The 19844-nt window shown below is 40.3% G+C and overlaps 2 protein-coding genes across 2 annotated transcripts in view; one reads left to right on the plus strand and one right to left on the minus strand.

Annotated features, from left to right (window-relative positions):
- The window catches only part of ZNF804B (zinc finger protein 804B), a 310699-nt gene that overhangs the window by 11616 nt on the left and 279239 nt on the right, over positions 1-19844 (plus strand). The gene's annotated exons all lie outside the window — the stretch shown is intronic.
- On the minus strand, positions 16403-18394 carry TEX47 (testis expressed 47). Its single transcript, XM_040965057.1, has 2 exons — positions 18251-18394; positions 16403-17735 (listed from the first exon to the last, which is right to left on the minus strand). Exon 2 carries the CDS (start codon positions 17634-17636, stop codon positions 16875-16877), a length of 762 nt encoding a protein of 253 aa, XP_040820991.1. The 5' UTR covers positions 17637-17735; positions 18251-18394; the 3' UTR covers positions 16403-16874.

A 19844-nucleotide genomic window follows, 5' to 3' on the forward strand; every position in this document is an offset into this window, starting at 1 on the left:
CTACTTTGTTTAGAAAATCACTGTTCCATCAGTGTTTTTTTAAGTTATTAGTTTGTGCTTGCTTGTTCCTTTAAGCTAGACTACAGTTAGTTCAAAGGGAAGCCTGGGTGTTGGACAAAGCAGACATAACCAAAATTGCTTTCTCTAAAGGTTTTATCTCAGTGTCTGGGCAGGCCAAGTGCAATCGGCCTGTCCTGTAAGCATCTGATTTGAGCACAGCCTGGAACCATGACAACCGAGCACCTGGACAGGGTGTGGAGTCATGCAAGGTAAGCTGTCGCGTGGGATGTCCACATCTTGGATCCAGGAGCCCGAGCTGAGCCCAGCTTCTATTTACTTTTGACCCAGCACTCCGCCAGTGCACCTGCAGACAGATGAGGTCCCAAGGATGTGGGTTCCTGTCACTCATGTGAGAGGACCGGATGGAGTTCCTGGCTCATGGCTTTGGCCTGGCTTAATTTTGGCTGTTGCAGACACTTGAGAAATTATCCAGAGGGCAGAAGACTTCTTTCTGTCACTTTTCAAATAAAACAATACATCTTTAAAAGAAAGACAATCGTTGAGGGGAACTCGATGCAAAAAGATGACAGCAACCTCGTTTCTTGTGTCACATGAAAGAAGAATTTTCATGCAGATAACTTCAATTTGCAAAGAAAGTTTTATTTAATGAAGTGGGACAGAAGTCTCCTGCCATGGTGACAGGAAGGGGTTCCCAAAGAAGGAAGAACCCAGGAAACGGGGAAATACGGTCTTTAATGCACCATCTCAGGGAGGGGAAGCAATGAGGCACTTGAATGGCAGGAAGAAGCCTCATTCAACAATGTCTGACACTTTGCTTAGTACAAAATGCGTATTATAAAGGTTTTCCTGGTGGCTTCTTCCCATATTAATAAGCCGAAATCTCAGGCACCATATTTTAAAAGGTAACCTCACCAGGAATTTGAGGGCCTTGCAGCCTAATATCCCATCTTACTGCTCTCATAATCACTTCGGTGTTTCCAAACCATAATGTAGTTGCATACATTTTACCTGGAATAACTCAATTCACTTGTGTAATCACTGCCAATTAATTAAACACTAAGAATTGATTATGTTAGTTGTAGTCTATGTTTGTAATATTTGTGAAAAATACTAAACTGACTTTGGGAAGTCATCTCTCGGGCATGCCTGTGTGGACAAGAAGATAAAAGAAGTACAAAGAAGCACAAGGCATTTTTATCTGAAATGAACGTTCAAGTTGGAGGGGAGGACCCTTGTGTTAAGAATCATGGAGGATTTAGCCAGCCTGTGAATTGGAAACCAGAAGGCTGTTCTGAGAAAACCTGAAAGTTGTCAGTGTTGAGAAACAATTTAGGGTTGAAGTAATTCATTTACTCAATCATTTGCTCATACATTCCACAAGTGTGGGTTAAGATTCTTGTGCGTGCCTGTCACGTGCTGCAGTGTAGCAGATCTTAGAGACAAATGATGCTATGGGAGGAGAAGATGAACCAGATAATCCTGGGAAGCTGCAGGTAAGGGGTCAAACTGGTCATGTCCCATGGATGAGTTCACTTGGCCCGTGACACTGAGTTCTCTGGAGAAAGTGTCGCATTAATGTGTATCTAAACAATTCTAGGCTCGTTTCTATAGACATTCTAGTTAAGTCCTCTTGGTTGTCTTTTATGGAATTTTGAGGGTTTTTTTTTTTCTTATTTTGGAAATTAAGCTGCCTGTGTGAAACTGAGGGATGCCAGCAGTTGAAGACAGGGTTTGTATCACCCTGTTCATCTGGATGTGGGTGCAACCTGCAGAACTGTACCAAAGGTTTGATCAGTTGAGGACTGGTAAGGTGTTGGCAGTGTAAAACTTAGAATAAAACTATTGCAGCAGTAGACTGGCTGTGTGAGATGCGGCACCCCCATCCCCGCACCGCCCGCTGCCTGGTCAGTCCCCGTTGCCTGCAGGTCTGTGTGGAGGAGGCATGGTGACCTTACCCAAACAAGAGCCTCCTTTGGCGGCTTGGTGGATTATTCTCTATTCATACTGGTTGATGATCGATGTTTCACTTTAAATGCTTTTAAATGAAAGTTTATTCTTCCATGTGAATGAAGGATTTGGAAATGATTCCTCAATCTAATGCCTCAAGTGTTCGAGGGAACTTAGAATGTTTATATCAGATTGTTGCTCTTTGGGGCATGCCTCTAAGATGGTTCTTTACTGCTGTGGTTTCTGAGAGGGAAGTGCTTGCCTGGAACCAGTTAGCATTCTGCTTTAACACAACCGGCACAGATAAGCGTAGTGCTTCCACAGCCTCCTGATGAAAATGCTCTGTGTGCCCTGCTTTCCAGACACAACTTTAAGACAATGATATATTGGAAATGACTTTTCTATTTTTCTTGGTGCTTTTGTCAGAGCAAATTGAGTTAAGTAGACGCGTTGTTTTTTATGATCCTGCTGCCATGTGGAGAGGATTTTGTCTTCTAGAGCAATAGATATCTCACATTGCTGTCTGTGCTGGTAAGCATCCGACCTCATTACTCTCTTTAAATGTATTTTGCTGCCTTTGGAAATTCCTGTAAACCAATCATGTTCTCCTTGTCCTCATTCATTTTCTTTCCACAATAAAAACCAATTTTAATAGTAAATTAGTTAAGCTGAGGAAGTATTATGTGGTTAAGAATTGTATGTGTCCTACATACGTGCAGTCCGTGTGCAGATTTAAGCTTTTATGTGCGTATGCTCTGGTCTGAAGATGTAAGAAAACTTTCCATCCAGGTGTATCATTTGTCACTTCATGTTGCAGAGATGTTTGCATTAGTGTCTGGCCAGTATCAGAGAAATCATTGTCAGTTTTTCAAACAGAGGGATTATGAGGGAAGGAATTGTTTACAAATGCATCGAAAATCTTGAAGGAGAGCAAGTGGAAATGGCTGTTACCCAGAGAGTCTTAGTCCCCACCACTGGAGACCAAAGGGAAAGTGGTCTTACCTGGACCCTGCAACATGCGGTGGGTGCTGCGTGTCACAGGCCCCTGCCTCACCATGGTTCTGCAGGTGCACAGAAGCCCCCAGCCCTACAGGTACTACTGGACGCACGGTCCAGGCAGTGGGCACCTGCCGTTGTTGGTTGCAGCCGTCTTTATGTTGCTGTTGCTGTTTCAGAGGCCATTCCCTACCTGAGGTTGTTCTTGCGAGTCCTGAGATACTAAGGTGTCTGGAGCCAGAAGCAGAAGATAGAAATCCTGGCTTTTTCCCTTTCTCTTAACTCTCCCTTTCCTAAGTGCTTTTCACTGGATGACCACATGAGAAGGCAGCTGGCTGTGGACCTGACCCATGTACTTCTTGGGCTTCTAGCCAACCATTTACCATTTGCAGGGTTCTAGTCCTATGGGAAAGTAGGAGGGGTGAGAATAGAGCTGACTACCCGCAAATACCTGTCAATATCACTTATTACAAGATTGCAGAAACTAAGAGAGTGACATTAACAGGAGACATTGTTTCCATACAAATGGGTATAGATATTTTTTGTTCCACTGTATTAATTTCCTTTAATTGCTGTAGCAGATGATCTTAGTGACTTGAAACAACACAATTTATTCATATTGTCATTTTCAGTTCTGCAGAAGCAAAGTTCTGTAGAGGCCTCATTGGGCTACTGTCAAAGTGTAAGCAGATGCCTTTTTCTCTAAAGATTTTAAGGAAGAGTTCATTTCTTTCTTTTTCTCACCAGCATTGCTTGGCTCACAGCTATGTGTCTGTTTTTTTTTTTTTTCCAATGCTATCAAGTTTCTTATGCCAGCTCTGCATTTCTTGGCAGCTGGGGAAAACTTGGCTTTAAAGAGCTTGTGTGGTTAATTGGGCCAGCCTGAATCACGCAGTCTATTCCTCCCATTCTGATGTCCATAGTTGTAATCACATTTGCCACATCACTTTTGACCTGTGCACTAGCGCTCATGGGCTCTAAGAATCAGTCAGGTCACGGCCCTGGGAGAGAGTGGTTCTTATGTGGCCCCAGAATCTTAGCTTCATTGACATCTGTGGTTAATCATTGCTTATTACTCTACCAGACACACGATCTCCACAAATAAATCTACTGCCAAATGTACTTTCTTCTTGGTTGGGGACATGGTCTTTCATCTAAAAGTCTAGTGCTAAAGTCCTCAGTTTTCTTAGGACTTGTCCCCTCCAACTATTCCTATTTCTTCACATGAAATGGAGGCATTTCATGATGTCTGGCATTGTGTTAACTGGTGAGCCACTGATGAGTGTGAGGTGTCCATGAGGTTTGCTCCAGTAGCACTGACTGTCTAGCATGGAAAATGCAGATTAAATAGGTTACTGTGTGAAAAAAAGACCTTTTATGATCTTGTGGATCACGTGCCTCTAGTTCAGTTTCTAAGAGGTGGAGTGACTAGTTAGAGAGAGAGAGAGGACATCTTGCTGATTTAAATGCAATCAGAATGGAACTTTTGTATTTGTGTCACTGTTTCCTGATTCTAGAATATAATGCTAGAAAATCAAACTGTTGAATTTTGTCTCAAATATGGTGATATAGCTTTAAATAAAATCAAGCTAAACTGTTTGTAAAGCTAATCTAGGTTGGTTGTTGTGTAAGTGGAGGGTAGTTGCTGATTTTTTTTTTTTTTAGTTGTGCCCAGATGAGAATGACTGAATCACGAAGTCTGGAGTGGGGTTTGGGATATGCATCTTAAGCCAGCAGCTCATGGATTTGTGGTGCACGTTACTTTTACTGAATTACGGAACCTATATGGATTTACCAGTATTCTCTTGACATACTGAGGCCAGAGGCCACGGAATTAGAAGGCTCACCTGTGCCCTCTCTTTTTCCATATTATGGATGCCCATTTTGAAACTTCTGTGGGGATCAAATACCTTTTGTTATGCCCAGACCACAGTCATAGGAACAGGAACACTTATTCTATGCAAGATACACTGCAGCAAGTGGAACTCTCCCTAGCCTGCTGGTCAGGATTGTCATGGCTGCGTTGAGCATACCTGCCACAGCAGCTTCTGTTTTGCAGAAAAGATGAAACATGTTTACATTTCACGTTATCCAGGGCGGGAAGCTGGGCTTGAGTTCTGGGTCGTGACATTGCACGGCTCAGGCGTGAAGCCTCTGCTCCAACACAACTTCCACATCTCATCACATTTTGTTTGTGGCTTCTCAAAGCTATCCCCTTTCCTCGTGTTCCCTGAGAATAGGATCTGTGTCTTCTTTAACCAGGAAATGTGAGCAAGAGGCCCTGTAGAGGACCTGCAGCCTGATAAATCCCTCATTGAAATGGTCAGTTTAGCCATTCGTTCATTCCCGAATCACAGTGGGTCAAAGGTGGAAATGAAGCTACGGTAAAAGTTGTTCCCAAGTGGAAATACAAAACTCTGAAGAAACAGAAACAGTGCTATCTACACTGTGTTGTAGATATCTCAATGTATTGATGCAACTAATTTTCAGACTTTCTTCATTCGAAATTGATGGTACAGTCCCTTGCTATTAGATAGTACACAACACCTATAAAAAGTTTTTAGAACTCCAAAAAATTAAGAATGCGTAACACAAAGGGGAAGCACTTTAACAGTTTCTCACATAAAACATAAATCCTATTTTAGATTGAGAAATCCCAAACTGTCTAAATAGAAAGATATAAAATGCATATTCTCCTTCCCTTCCCTTTTCATACTTTTTCTTGTCAAATACTAATTCTGTTTGTTGATATGAATGAAAATCTGTTTATATAATTCTGGTTACAAGAGCCAATTCTATTGATATGTCATAAGTAAATATAATGAATGGTATTGCTATGTCATAAGTAAATATAATGGTATTGATATGTGATAAGCAAATATAATTAAGCTGCCAATTTCTTGTTATAAAAATATAAGGAAAACAAAAGCCCATAAAGCTGTTGTAAGTCCATTTTTATCTTTATATTTGAGTTGCTGGAGATAGCAATACAAATTTCTGCATAAATGTATTAAGCCATTTAATTACAGTAGAGATAGTATATTCTAATGTTCACACTATTTTGGGAAAATATAGATAGAATAGCCATAATTCATACTGGGAGGTGTTTGGGGCAGTTATACAACTCGGATGTAAGCATTTACCAAAGGGGAATTTATATTCTTCTAGGGGAATATAATGTATAGGGGAATATAGAACGGAAGTAAAAACCCTCTTAAGGTCATACACTACGGCTTGTTCTGCCAAGACATAGTCTAGAATATCTTCAGACTTCTAGATCCTTGTTGCGTAAGTACTGTGAATTGGTAGCTTAGCTTATTGTCCTGCAGTCCCTGGACTGCTAGTTCAGAATTCGACCATCTTATCCCCTAATCACAGGCTGACTGCCTTAGCTGCATTATGGAACCCACAGTATGTATTCCGAACTGTAATTCATAAAACAGTTATAGTGTTGCTGGTATTTTAACTCATTTAGTGTTTTGGTGCTCATTCAATTTACAGGTGACAGCAATTTGCAGAGGTTAAGGAACTTTGTGGAGGTGACAGGTCACAGAGAAGTGGGTTTTGAACAAGCGTCTTTCGGTGTGTCAGGCTGCAGAAGCATTTGCTTCGAGACGAAAAGGTGTGCAAGGCCTTATTTGATCACAAAGCAAGAAGTGATTGCTTGAGGTGATGGATTGTAGGGAGGGCTAGGTTTCTGGACCTCAGTTCTGGCTGCAGAATGGAGTGAGGAGCTGAGGGGTCCCTTGTCTTCGCTCTGCTCACAGGCATCTCGTTTCTGTTTCTGACTGAGCATCACAATCCTTATCTTAGCAATGGGCTTAGTGCATAACGACTCTTCTATCCACCCCCTGCGCTCACCATTCATTCCTCCTTTTCCATGCCTTTCCCTCTTTGTCTTTTTCTGTCTGTTTCCCTCTCTCTGTAACAGAGCAGGATGGGAGGAAAGAGTGATTGGGAGAGAAAGGACAGCTCTGTCCCTGCATGGGTGTGCAGAGCTGTGGGCAGAGGTGCCCAAGGAAAGGCTCAAGGACACCTTCTCTCAGAAGGGTACCAGGGAGGAGAGGGGAGAGCGGAATACTAAGTAGAAATGATCCCACGTTTTCAAAAAGATTTATTTATTTGAAAGTCAGAGGGAGAGTCAGAAATATTTTGTATCTGCTGGTTCACTCTCCAGATGTCCGCCTGGGCTAGACCTGGGTGGGGGTGAAGTCAGGAGCAAGGAGCTTTATCCAGGTCTTGTTCTTGGGCGGCAGGTACCCAAGCACTTGGTCCAGCCTATTTTCCCAGGCCATTAGCTGCTGCTTCTCTCAGGCTATTAGCAGGGAGCCCATATGGCATGTGAGTAGTGCATGTTGTCACTTTATCTTCTGTGCTGTAACCCTGACCCTTTGAACGGCACTTTCAAACTTGTTAGATTCCAGATAGTCCCATTTGCTTGTCTGAACTTCAATTCACTTTTGTAGGCTGTTGAAACCGTTATGTATACACAAATATATACATATTTATATATGCATGTGTATGTGTCTACTTAAGTGTCTGTATCTGCTTATAATTCCAAATATGCATATGCAATTTATTTATATGAGCATTTTATTCTACTAACTCAAATGAGAGGCATTTTCACCCGAGTACCTTGTTTGTAGTACATAGGAAAAGACATTGCCTTATTGTCATTTTTAACTAATTGTGTGTGTTTGTACAATTATTGTTTGGTGAATTTTAGTAGGAAGATGGAGGAAATGACACAGACAGAAAATGGTGCTTCCGTATTAGCAGAGCGTGCCCACCTGGAGGCTGTGGGCTCAGCTCCTCTGACGTGGAATCAAATCCCGAGGAAACACACTTAGCAACAGACCTCGGTGAGGACAGCTTCCTAAGAAATACCCAAGAGGCTGTGTTTATGTGTGAGAAGACTCATGGGTAAAATATCATACTCATTTCAACTTAATATTATGTCAGAACCCAACAGTTCTTCAGTTACAGAAATATTTGCTACTTGCACAAAAATGCCCACTGTGCAAATATCAAGCTATAAATTACATCCCGTTTTTATGTTCTAAGAGGATTATAGAGATTACAGAGTCATTCTGTGAAATGTATTGAGTGTACTCTGTCCCGAGGACACTTAGCGATGATGTCCTGGTTAAAATACTAGCCACTGCAAGACCTTTCATTGTCTCTTAGAATCAACTCTCTCAGCCTTGAAAATGAAACCCAATAAACCAGAATGTGGCTACTGTCTCACACTTTAAGAAAACTTAATTTTTTCATATCTTAGCTGGATTTTAGTAACATTTAGTCCAAATGAATTTGGGGGATAACTCTGTAAAAAAAAACAAAACAAAGCATTCATAATGCAGTCCTGACAATGAGAAAGGGGAAAAAAAAATATGTGGGCTCAGTGTAGCCCCTGCTTGCCTGTGATTCAGTGCTGTGATTTTTGGTAGGTCTGCTGGCCTCTGGTAGTAAAGTGGAGTAGGTGATACTGGCGTTTCCCTTATTTCCAGTATGTGGGCTCTATTAACATATAATAACTCCGAGATTTTATAAACCCATTTGTTAATAAAGAACAAATTTGTAAAAGAGGTCCTGTTAGTTGTTGGGTGTTGTTGATGGTGATTAGATTCATGATATGATTCTTTTAATTTCTGAGAATTGAAAGTTTTCTGGAGTGAGATGGACAGCTATGGAGAATGGTTGTAACCGTAAGCAAATGCTTCCAGGAGCATGTATTTGATTATGTTGTCATTCCTATTAAACATAGGCTGTTTATTCTAAAGAGTTATCTCAATGTAGAGGGTGATACATACCGCAAGATAGAGTAGGAACCAGAAATAGAGACGTTGGAAATCTTCCCATGCCTCTTGGAGATATTTCAGTTGAAGTCATTTATAATTTTATTATAAGTGCCATGTAAGATGTACTTATAGTCAAGTTTAATGAATATACATTAGAGAGATAAATGACTCATGAATTTGTCATGATCTTGGATTAGGTGTTACTGCTTTTTGTAGTTATTTGTGTAGAAAATTGAGATTTGATTGTGATTTACAATTGGCTAGCATGCCCTGACTGGGCAAATAAGTGACCTGGGTAAAGGCCAGATTTTATAGCAAAATCTACGAAAGCAGTGTGGTTGCTCCATAGAGTATATAAATGTATTACCTAATATGCAATCAACAGTAATAATTTGGCAATGGAAATGCCAATAGAGTAATCCAAGATTTGAGTTCTGACATCAGAAACCACTCCAATTTTTAACCTACTTTCTGCATACTTGAGTTGCTTACGGTGATTGGTGCCATCGCTTATCTGAACAAATGCCTGTGGCAGGACTCTGTTTCTCTGGAGCTGTACACAGTGTATTGTGGGGTCTTGGAAAATACAACGCCCTTACACACCACCCTTCAGCGTGCTCAGCCTCCTTCCCCATGAGCCACCGCTGGACATTGAGACGAGTCCCTTCCTCAAAGGAAGGTGTTCCTTTCATTTCCTACTAATTTTTGTAATGCATGAACTGATAGAAGGAATGAGAAAGCTAATACAATCTAGTGTCAAAGGACACGCTTCACCTCATTTTTCACCGCATATGCAATATAGAATTTACTGGTAAATGAAGGAAGGGATGCATGAAGCCTTTTATGTACTGTGTGTTCCACAGACGCCAGTGCATGATGGTACATACAGGAAGCAATCAAAGAATATTTCTTGAACTCGTGTTCACAGTGATTTTATTTATTTGGTTACAAACTTAATAAACGATGTTAACTTTATTTTCGGCTCCATGAAATGCAGATATCATGTTACGGGGAGACGTGGCGGGAGGTCGGAGACTCCCAATAATCCTTGGAAAGCTTTTGCTTTCACTTATTTTCACCTCTCAAACTACTGTGTTCAGTCTTATTTCCTAGAGACTTTATTTATATCAGAGAGCTTCTATTAGTATTATTGTAGAGAAATTTTGGTATTTCCATTACTGATACTTTTATATATACTTTTATATTTTGTGTACATATGTTTATATTCCTGATTTCTTTATGTGTTTGTGTATCTGTGCACACTACATATGTTTCTATAGGAGAAACTTGAAACCGGATGTTTGTCATTTTCCAATCCCTCGAAACCAATGTGTATTTTATTTACCCCCTGATTATCTCTAAAATGTGTTCATTTCCATAGTAAGTATTCTAATTGAAGATTTCCTCATCTGCTGCCTGAGAACTTATGACGCCTTACGTAGGCACCCATATGCATGAAGGTGTCCCTTGCCATTCTCCACGTAGTTAGAAAACTCACCTCATTATGGCCTTCCTAAAATTTTCAATGACTTCACATCAACCTTATTTTGCTGCTTCTTTGAACCCCATAGTATTCCCGAACTTGCTGTTTAGGTGTCATAATCAAATGCATAGATTTTGGAATTTCAGGTTAGTGTCCATCTTCTCCCTGAATGGACTCCGCTAGTATGGAAGCGTGTGTGTTTGGAAAGTGCTGCCACTGTGCACAGATACTCTGACAGAGTGGGTTAGGCATGACTTCAGACATTCAGCTTACACATATTAAGGATACCTCAATTGTGTCCTTATCTGTCTGGCTGTCTAAAATGGCACAGCCTTTGCCATCAGACACAATTTCCTGTAATAGTTCAGGTCTACCGAGACATTTTAAAGGTGCTCTTGGGATTCTACAGTGTTGATAAACAGAGGCACTAGAAGGACTCAATTTTTTGTTCAAGGGCGCAAAATGAGTTAGTAGTACAACAAAGCGTGACAAAGGCCATTCATCTCACTTTAGTTAATGTTTTTGTTGTTTTTTTTATTTTGATTTTGTTGGGAACACCAGTGCACTTGAGAAGTACCCCTTCATAAAAGGTGGAGACTCAAAGAGTTAAAATATTGCAAGGCCTATAGTTTATTTTTATTACATGGACAGAGAGCTCCCAATGATGCTTCATTGCTATGTGCCTCTCACAGTAGGAGCTGGGCTGGGTCTCCTGCCTGGGTTCTAATGGAGCCATTGCCTGGTACCTACTGGTGTGCATTAGCAGGAAGCCGGAATTGAGAGCAGAACTGGGACTTGATCCCAGGTACTCTGTTAATTGACATCTGTGCTAAACACCTGTCTTTATAGATTACTTTTATTTTCATAAAGCAATTGTAGTACATATTAAGAAGAGAAAAGAGGAAGGGAAAAGTTGAGTGTGAGAGATCCCTGAGAAGACTAGAGTCAAATTTTACAAAACATGAATGTGTTTTGGTACTCCTTTTATTAGCCAAAGGTTTACATTTAACACAGGTACCAAATTATGTTTTTAAAATAAGTCAGTTATTTTAAGGACCTTTATTTTGGGTAATACCCAGGGCCAATTTTAAAATATAGATACTGTGGCACACTTTGGAGATGAAGAAAGTGAGGGGCAAAAAGAAAGTAAGTTCCAGTTCTAGAAAGTTCTAGAACCTGATTTCACCAGTGGTGGCTCTCTCACATCTTATGCTGTCCTGCCTTTGTATGGATAGGGATAGCATACAGACTGGGAAAAGAGGGACAAGGAAGAGGGGACTGGAGTGAGGAAGCCCCTAAGAAGAGTATAGAACAAGGCCAGATAATTGAGAGTCTATTTACCGAGAATAGATGGGCCTTGGTCCCATGGCTATCCCAGAATAAAAAAGAAGCAGGGAATCTAGGATGATTTTCAGATATCAGACTAGCTATTTTAGATTGGTCCATCTTACAGCAGCGAAGAACACTAGTAAAGGTGTAGGCTGAAGACGTAGTGGTGGTGGAAAATGATATGTATATGGAGAAGCAGAGGGAGGTGGGATCCAGTGGGAATGGAAGAGACAATATATGAGAGCTGGAGTGTAGGAGGGTTCTGGTGGTGCAGTGAAAAAAATGCTTGTAATTAAAATTGCTTGTCTGAGCATGGCCTCAGGAGCCTGCATCTCTCATCTTGGCCCGCACTATCCCATCATCCTGTACTGTTCCCAGGACTCTACGCAGCGTGATGTTCCTGCTGTCCTTCAAGCACCCCCACCTGCTCCTACTCCAGACACGGTGCACTTGCTGCTCTCCTCTAGAGCACCCTGATCTAGGTCCCCTCTTGATTAAATGGTGTGGCTTCTCATTCGGTCTCAGTTGGAGGACTACTCACTTCTTACAAGAAGGCTTCCCTGACCACCATCTATAAACTGGACCCTCTAGTTACTGGCAACAGGATGACCTTTTCCCTGGAGGGCATAAACGTTTCTGGAATCTTCTCTATTTGTTGATTTATTCTAGAATATGTTCTCATTGGAAATGAAGACAATATTTTTTTTTTTATCATTGTATCTTTAGGTTGTAATGGCTATGAGAACTAAGGACTTACACAGTTAAATGAATGAAAAATGTAACATAATAAATGAAAAAGCTAATACATAAGTTGAAGTTGTTCAGTTAGATCTGAAGTCATGGCACCGATCGGGTCGCACGACAGGTGCGTATAGGTAGGGAGAAGGAGGGGAGAGGACTGCTTGCCCCCATCAGCTCTGTCCTTCTTGGTACATCCTCCTGCGGGGAGAGCAGGTGATCCTTTCAACTAAAAATTCCATTTGGCTAAACATGATCCTTTTCCATTCTAACATCATAGATACTTAGGAATAAATCAAATCCACTTGGTTAATCTGTAACAGAATCTTTTGTATCTATAAAGAAACATGCTAATCAATATATTTAATGATCCTAGACTCTAAGCATTGTTAGTAATTGATAGTAAAGTACAAAATCAAAATGAAAGTGAACTTAGTTTAAAAAAAAAAGAAAACCCAGAGATGGTAGACAAGATTCTTTTTGCAACAACTCAATATTGGGCCAGGTAATAAAAATGTTTCTTTTGCTTAGGAATTACAGAAAAAAAAACGAGACTGTAAGAAGATGAAAAATTTTAAATACTCAGAGTGAGTTGTAATTATTAATTTGTTAAAAGTTGATTGGTAGAGAGATCGTGATTTATAGCTTGATATAGTGGAAGGAGGTTTAGTGTTATCAGCACTTGCTTTTACTATTGGCGAGCTACTTGAAGTTTCAGATTTTTTAATATTCAGACCAAGGAGAATGAAGTAGTGCTTTGATCGCATTTTGGAGGGTGACTGTATTAAAATCTACACGCTGTATGTATTATATGAGCCCAGCAGCAGGTCATCTGGAAATTTAAATAATTGACCACAAGGGGGAGAACTCTAATTCTGGAAATGACTTGAACATCCTCCCTTATGTGAAGCTTGGGGTGACACACTTTCTCACTTTCCTGTCCTGACGTTGAGGGTTCCCCTACTAGAGGCAGGTCTCACTGGAAATGTGGTTTTGTGTTGTGAAAATTGTGATCAAATGATTGGATTTCAGAATCTATTTGCATTAAGCACCAGTATTACTTCAGGACGGAATCTGGATGCCTGCATTGCAATAATGAAGGTAGCATTATTTTAGATTTCATGCTCAGCATTTTTCCTTTTAAATACTAAGTCAGTCATTTTTTTAAAAACATTTATTTTATTTTTATTGGAAGGTCAGATATACAAAGAGGAGGAGAGACAGAGAGGAAGATCTTCCGTCCGATGATTCACTCCCCAAGTGAGCGCAATGGCCAGAGCTACGCCAATCGGAAGCCAGGAGGTCTTCTGGGTCTCCCACATGGGTGCAGGGTCCCGAAGCTTTGAGCCGTCCTTGACTGCTTTCCCAGGCCACCAGCAGGGAGCTGGGTGGGAAGCAGAGTTGCCAGGATTAGAACCAGTGTCCATATGGGATCCTGGCACGTTCAAGGCGAGGACTTTAGCTGCTAGGCCACAGCGCCGGGCCTAAGCCCATCATTTTTAAAGAAGGCTGCCTCCTTTCTGACAGTCTTTGCTGAATTCTTAAACTGTAAAATCATCAGTTAGGAGAGTACCCATACCAAGGCAGGAGAATCCGAAAGGTGCTGGCAGCTCCTTTGAATTTGATTTACTCGTAGATGAATTCCTGTCTTTCGTTCATTGTTCTGTGAATATTAAATGTTACGTGTTCACAGTGTTAAAATATCCATTTTTCTTTTTGTGTTAAATTCTATACTTTAAAACTTCAATTTGAAGTTTTATGGTAAGGAAACTTTAACTTTCACGGACCTGAGACTTACCTTATGAATATTATTAAGTCATAATGGTTCACATATTTGAGCTTTATCAACCTAAATTATATTTGAATGGTATTAATATAAGATTTCTGGATTTTTATCAACTAGATTCCTCAAACACACAGCTAAATGATTCCTCTGTGAAGAGTTGACTTTAGTGAGCAATATGAATATTTGATATCTATGTTAGCAAAAAATGTTTGTTTCCCTTTGGAGCTAGTGTTACACACTTTTCTAGCTTGGTCAGTGATGGCAGGTCTTACTTTTTATCATTGAATTGTATTTTATAAATTCCTCTAAAATGATCCATATGGTTAATGATTTTGTCTGGCTTGACAAATTTGTTTTTTGTCAATATGTATGACACCAGGAAGTATTATAGACCAGTAAAACTCTAAGCCATGCTGGGTGGTGCATACACATCTTAGTGGGTTGCCAGCAGGCTTATGGATCAAGTGGCAAATGATTCCTTGTACATATCCAATAAACACTAAGCACATTATGGAATAGAAAATAAATTATGTAAAGTATCACACGTTCACAAATATTTATTCCTGCTGAATTGATATTATTACTCCAGACTGTTGTGCAAGCACCCCAAAACTTGGTGGCTTAGGTCAGTTACAGCCACTTAAATTGTTTGCAAATCTGTAATTTGAACAAGGACAGGTACTCTGTCCTCCATGCAGGATCTGTTGGACTAGCTTGAAGTCTGAGGTTAACTGGAAGGAAATTCATGCATATTGAGTGACACTGTTTGCTGGACATCATCTGGAAGCTGGCTGGTCACAGGGTGGTGCTTTGGTCCCAGGAGCCAACATTCATGTGAGCAAAGCTAAGAGCCTGGTGTTTCTCTGACCTGCCCCAGGGGATCCTGTGAAATCACTTTTGTTTCACTCTGCTGGTAAAGGTGATTACTTGGAGTCAAAGGCAAGGATTCAGAGACCACAGTGCAACTCGAGGAAGGTCAAGGCCAAGTTGTAAGAAGAGCAGGTCGAATTGGATGTGAGTATTGCAGTGGCCATTTTTGAGGAAAAATATTGTGTGCAGTAATTTCATTTGTAAAACATAATTTATATGCATAAACTGCATTTCTATTAGGTAGATAACTTTAGAAAATAGTTTTTCCACTCAAAACTCACCCTCCTAAAGAGATTCTGTTCGTGTCAGTGACCATTTGCTATTTCTTCCTGTCTCAACTTACTCTGTTACATAAGCTCTTCTGTCCCCAGGCCACATTTCATATACATTTGGGAAGTGTTTTCTAATTCTTTTCATATTTAAATTTTTTGACCCAGAGAATACTCTCATTTATTTTGTCATTAATAATTTACAAGTGATGGGCCACTCTTTTACCTAATTCAAAGAATAAATAACATTGGTGAGTAATGTTTCAATTTAATAGTTTCTAAATTGGTGTAAATGCAGGAATTTATGTATTCTTTCTTTCTGAGAATTGTTGCCAGTTGTATTTAAACATATTATTTCTGTTACTAAATTGAAAAAGGCCTTGAGTTTGGCTAAAAATGAAGTATATATATTTAATTATTTAATTTCAGAACATTTGAAAGTGAAAGTAATACTGGACTTTCTTATAATTTGGTTCTCAGGTGAAACAATGATGTTAATTATCTACATTTAAATTACCTGTATTTGGAGTTCAAATTGAGATTGCTTTTTTTTTTCTCCTCTAAAGAGGTTTAAAAATAAAACAATGATGAACACAATTCTCCCTCTACTATACCTAAAATCTGTTTTATAGCCTATTAGGTTAAACTTAGAAGAATATCATGAGCGTAAAACGAGTTTGTCATTGAATTGTTTAGACCAGTTAGAAAATTGAAATTGCAAAGAAAGTGTTAATGTTGGATAAAGGAAGAGAGGCCTTGTTGTATACATTCTTTTGAAGAAATTTAATGGGGGGAATAACAAGTTTATTGATTTAACTTGGAATCATACAGAAATGCATTTTAAAGTGGGCGGGTAAAATGTCTTCCTCTTGCGTGGCTCCCTCCCTTGCACTTGGCAGGTGGCTGGCACTGTGCTCAGTGGCGTTATGAGGGAGAGAACCGTGTCCCCTGACACTGTGGCTTCTGGCTGCTTCAAAAAGGCACAGTGTCCCTGGGGTTTCTAATTATCCCAACATTTTGGATTCCGTGGGCCAGAAGAAGTGAGTTGAGAGCTGTTCCTGAGAATGAGGTCTTGTGCTCTGGAATCAGAAGTTATGCAGCAGGTCCCTCCCTCGTTGATGCTCCTGCAGTGCTCCTGGTGTGTGGCTGCTGTAATAGTCACACACACTGCATCATGCGTATCATGAGTCTTCACATACTTGCCTCCGACCTCAAATTGCCAACAACCCAAGGGTCGCATTTTTCTCTTAAGTTTTGTATGTACTAAACGCCGGGCTGTGTAGTTACTGGTTACTCAGTCACTGTTGAGAGAATGAATTGTGTTTGTTCCTTTCCATGCATCCTGCACTTTAAAATACGAATTTGTTTAATGAATATAAAGGTAATGGTTAGCAGTTTAATAAGATCTTGTTACACTCATGCTCTTGTTATTATGCTGAGTTTAATATTCAAAAAAGGGATGTATTCCATGCTTAGCTGGGTATTTTCCATAGAGAGTAAGGAAAAAAAAATGTATAGATCACAGAGTTTTGTTTTGCCTTTTTTAAAAGAAAGGAGTAACTTTAGAATTGACAAAGGCCTGGTTAAGAAGCATGTGTTCCTGAAAAGATAGGAGCACATAGTCTTTTTCAGGCCTAGAAGTAAGAAGGAGCAGGCCATACGACCTCAGAATCAGAGGTCACATGGATGGGCTTATTATACATATCCATGAATTCCGCAGGGCTCATGAATTCGTTAGATTTGCACAAGTACTTTAGAATTTGCTCAGGGGGGAGTAGGTCAGGGATAACTTGGTGCAAGTTATCACCTAGTCCTTTAGTGCCCACCTTAATAGTCTTAAAAAGGTACAGTCCGAGTTGATGAGTCTGCCTGAGGAACTCTGTGACGACCTCTCCCAGGCTCTCCGACTGGGTCATGTCGTTGAGATACATGACCGGGACCTTGATGAGTGAGACGTGCCACTGCATGAAGAGTCGTGATGGGATGTTGTGGGAAATGGCAATGATCTTCATCTCTTGGATCATAAATTCTGTTTCTTCGTCTTGGTGGCCCAGGTGCTCCTGGAGGATCTGGTAGAGGGTCCCCGAGGAGGACTCCAGCATATGCAGCATTGAAGTCGGGTAGATGAGCAGCAGCCCGGTCACGGCTTCCCCCAGGTGGCGTCTCATAATCGAATGGAACACCTGTTCGTAATACTCTGCAATGCCCTTCTTGTCTGTGTTTTCCTGGATGTTGGCCACTAGAAACATCCTATTGAGGAGGAATTTCTTCATCTGCAGTCTTTGTTTCTCTTCCTGAAGGTGCAAGTAATTGCCACGAGGAACTTGTGGAGCTGCAAGTGATTCTATTGGAGGAGGCTTTTGGCTGATCTTCCGTACATGGGCCATGGAAGACATGATGAGTATTATGTATTCTTCTAGATGATTCCAGGTTTTAGCTCGCCATCATACTGACATGATCAAAAGTCTTGGGTGATGAAGCTGAGTTTTTACTTACTTTGGCAAAAGAAAAAAAAAATTTCATTTTGACAAACGTTAATGGATAGCAGATGCCCTTTCCAATATTATCAACAATGTCTTTGAAAGAAAATGCTAAAACCAAGCTACATATATGTATATATATACACGTATATATGTATTGAAATTTACATTAAAGCCACTCACAATCTTATCCTAGGAAAGAAACTTTACAAATGTAGTGCTAGAGTGATTATACTTTATGCTTCATTTTCAAATTTTAAGTGGCATCTGCATATAACTTCTCCAACGTTTTATAAATCTAATCTATAAAATTAAGAAAATATGTGTGAGCCTAGCCCTGGTTTATCAAAAGTTAATAAAAAGTTAATCAAAAGTTAAGTTTAATCAAAAGTTAATAATATTTTTGGACACTAATAAACTTCTTGAGGATGTGTTGGATCTTTACCCATCAACAACTCTCAGAATCATCGCCCATGTTCACCCACACTCCTTATTGGTATTTCAGAGATTCAGTAAAAACACTTCGCTACCTGACTTCTTCCTGCACATGTCCGTTGCTGCAGCAGCCCAGCCTCTGTTCTGTTTTCAGAGGATTCTTTCCTCTGCTTGCCGTTGGGAGTCTGCGTGTCTCCCATGAGCCCTCCAACTGTCAGTCCTCTGGCCCTCTCAGCTGTGATGGTTCCAGCTTCCACAGGGGTCAAATAGGTCGAAATGGCAGGGGTGTTAAAGGGCCAGAGACACTTGTAATGTCCAGTTGTTAATTAAGGCATTGTGGCAAATGCTGGACATCCTTGTGGAGGAAGTGAGGGCTTCCCTTCCTGAACAACTTACTGTTAGAGCATTGCATTTGTAAGTCAGAATGGAGCAGACTTGGGCAGCTTGGGTCTCTTTGTAAGTACCACCTGTGGTGGTGGAGCCCTTCTGTTATGCTTTATGCACTAGTTCAGTACTGTAAGAACACAGTTCTGAGTCTGTAGTGGTGAATCGGATGAAATGAAGTACAGCAGTAGGGTTTGGCCTTCCTAATTTAACGTCCATTGAAGTTAATTTTTGAAATAAATTACTAATACTATTAAAGTATATATTTGCTTTATTGCACATTTTAAAATTACTTATTTTGATGACTATAATTTTATACACAAAATATAATGTGACATTATATGAGTATATGGTGAAAGTGTTGTATCTGCAGCTCATACACTGGTGCTTGATCCACGCTGCTGTGTGGGAAACCCTGAGAGGCTTTCTTGTTCATGGCTTCAGCCATGTAATATTTTTATATACGTGTGTATGTGTGTGTGCACACAATAATGACCAATCAAAGCAGACATTTCTGCCTTTTCTATTTCCTGAACATTCAGAACATCCTTGTACAATAAGCTAATAGGTAGACAAAATATGCTTGTTTTATCCGAGCAGACTTCAGTGAGAGTAGCTGCCAGATCATCAGACATTGGAAAATTTATCAGAAAAAGAAATTCGATTTGTGCTCTAGCAGTGCCTGTCCTTACCACAGAAGCATATGGAACAGTGTTTGGGAGTTAATTACCCTAGGGAACCCAAGGTGGGAATGGAATTTCAGTCCCACCATCGGGATAGCTGTATGTTCGGTGATCATGTAAGTACATGTGAAAAAAATTTAATTCTGTTTGTGGACCTTAAGGTTCCCATAACTATGCTCAATACAAACAAACAAACAAGTAAACAGGGCTGGAGGGAAGTATGGTAATCAATAAATAAAGCAAGCAAGCATTCAATAGGGAAACACAAAATGTTGGAGCAGTGAAAGCTGGCAGCAAAAATGAGTGTTTAAACTGGCTGGTAAAAATTAGAGAAGATTCACGTGTTGGGGGAAGGTGAAGCTGAGCGCCGAGAGGGGACACATTGCAAGCTTGAAGCCTAGAGAGCACGCGGCATGCGTTACAGGCCAAGAAAAGCAGTGCATCCCAACAAAATGGCAGCAGTTTTTTTTGGCTGGAAACTAGGCCTCAAGCACTTGAACCTTCAGGTTTTGTTTTTTTTTTTTTTTTTTTTTTGGTTTGTTTCGTTTTTTGTTTTTCTGTAATCGCAGATTCACGGTTTCTAGACTTCGTGGTTTTGACAGGTGTTCCCCGGATCTCTAAC

The sequence above is a fragment of the Ochotona curzoniae genome, unplaced genomic scaffold (genome assembly GCF_017591425.1).
Source record: "Ochotona curzoniae isolate NIBS_2020 unplaced genomic scaffold, NIBS_Ocur_1.0 scaffold_3835, whole genome shotgun sequence".
NCBI classification, from domain to species: Eukaryota; Metazoa; Chordata; class Mammalia; order Lagomorpha; family Ochotonidae; genus Ochotona; species Ochotona curzoniae.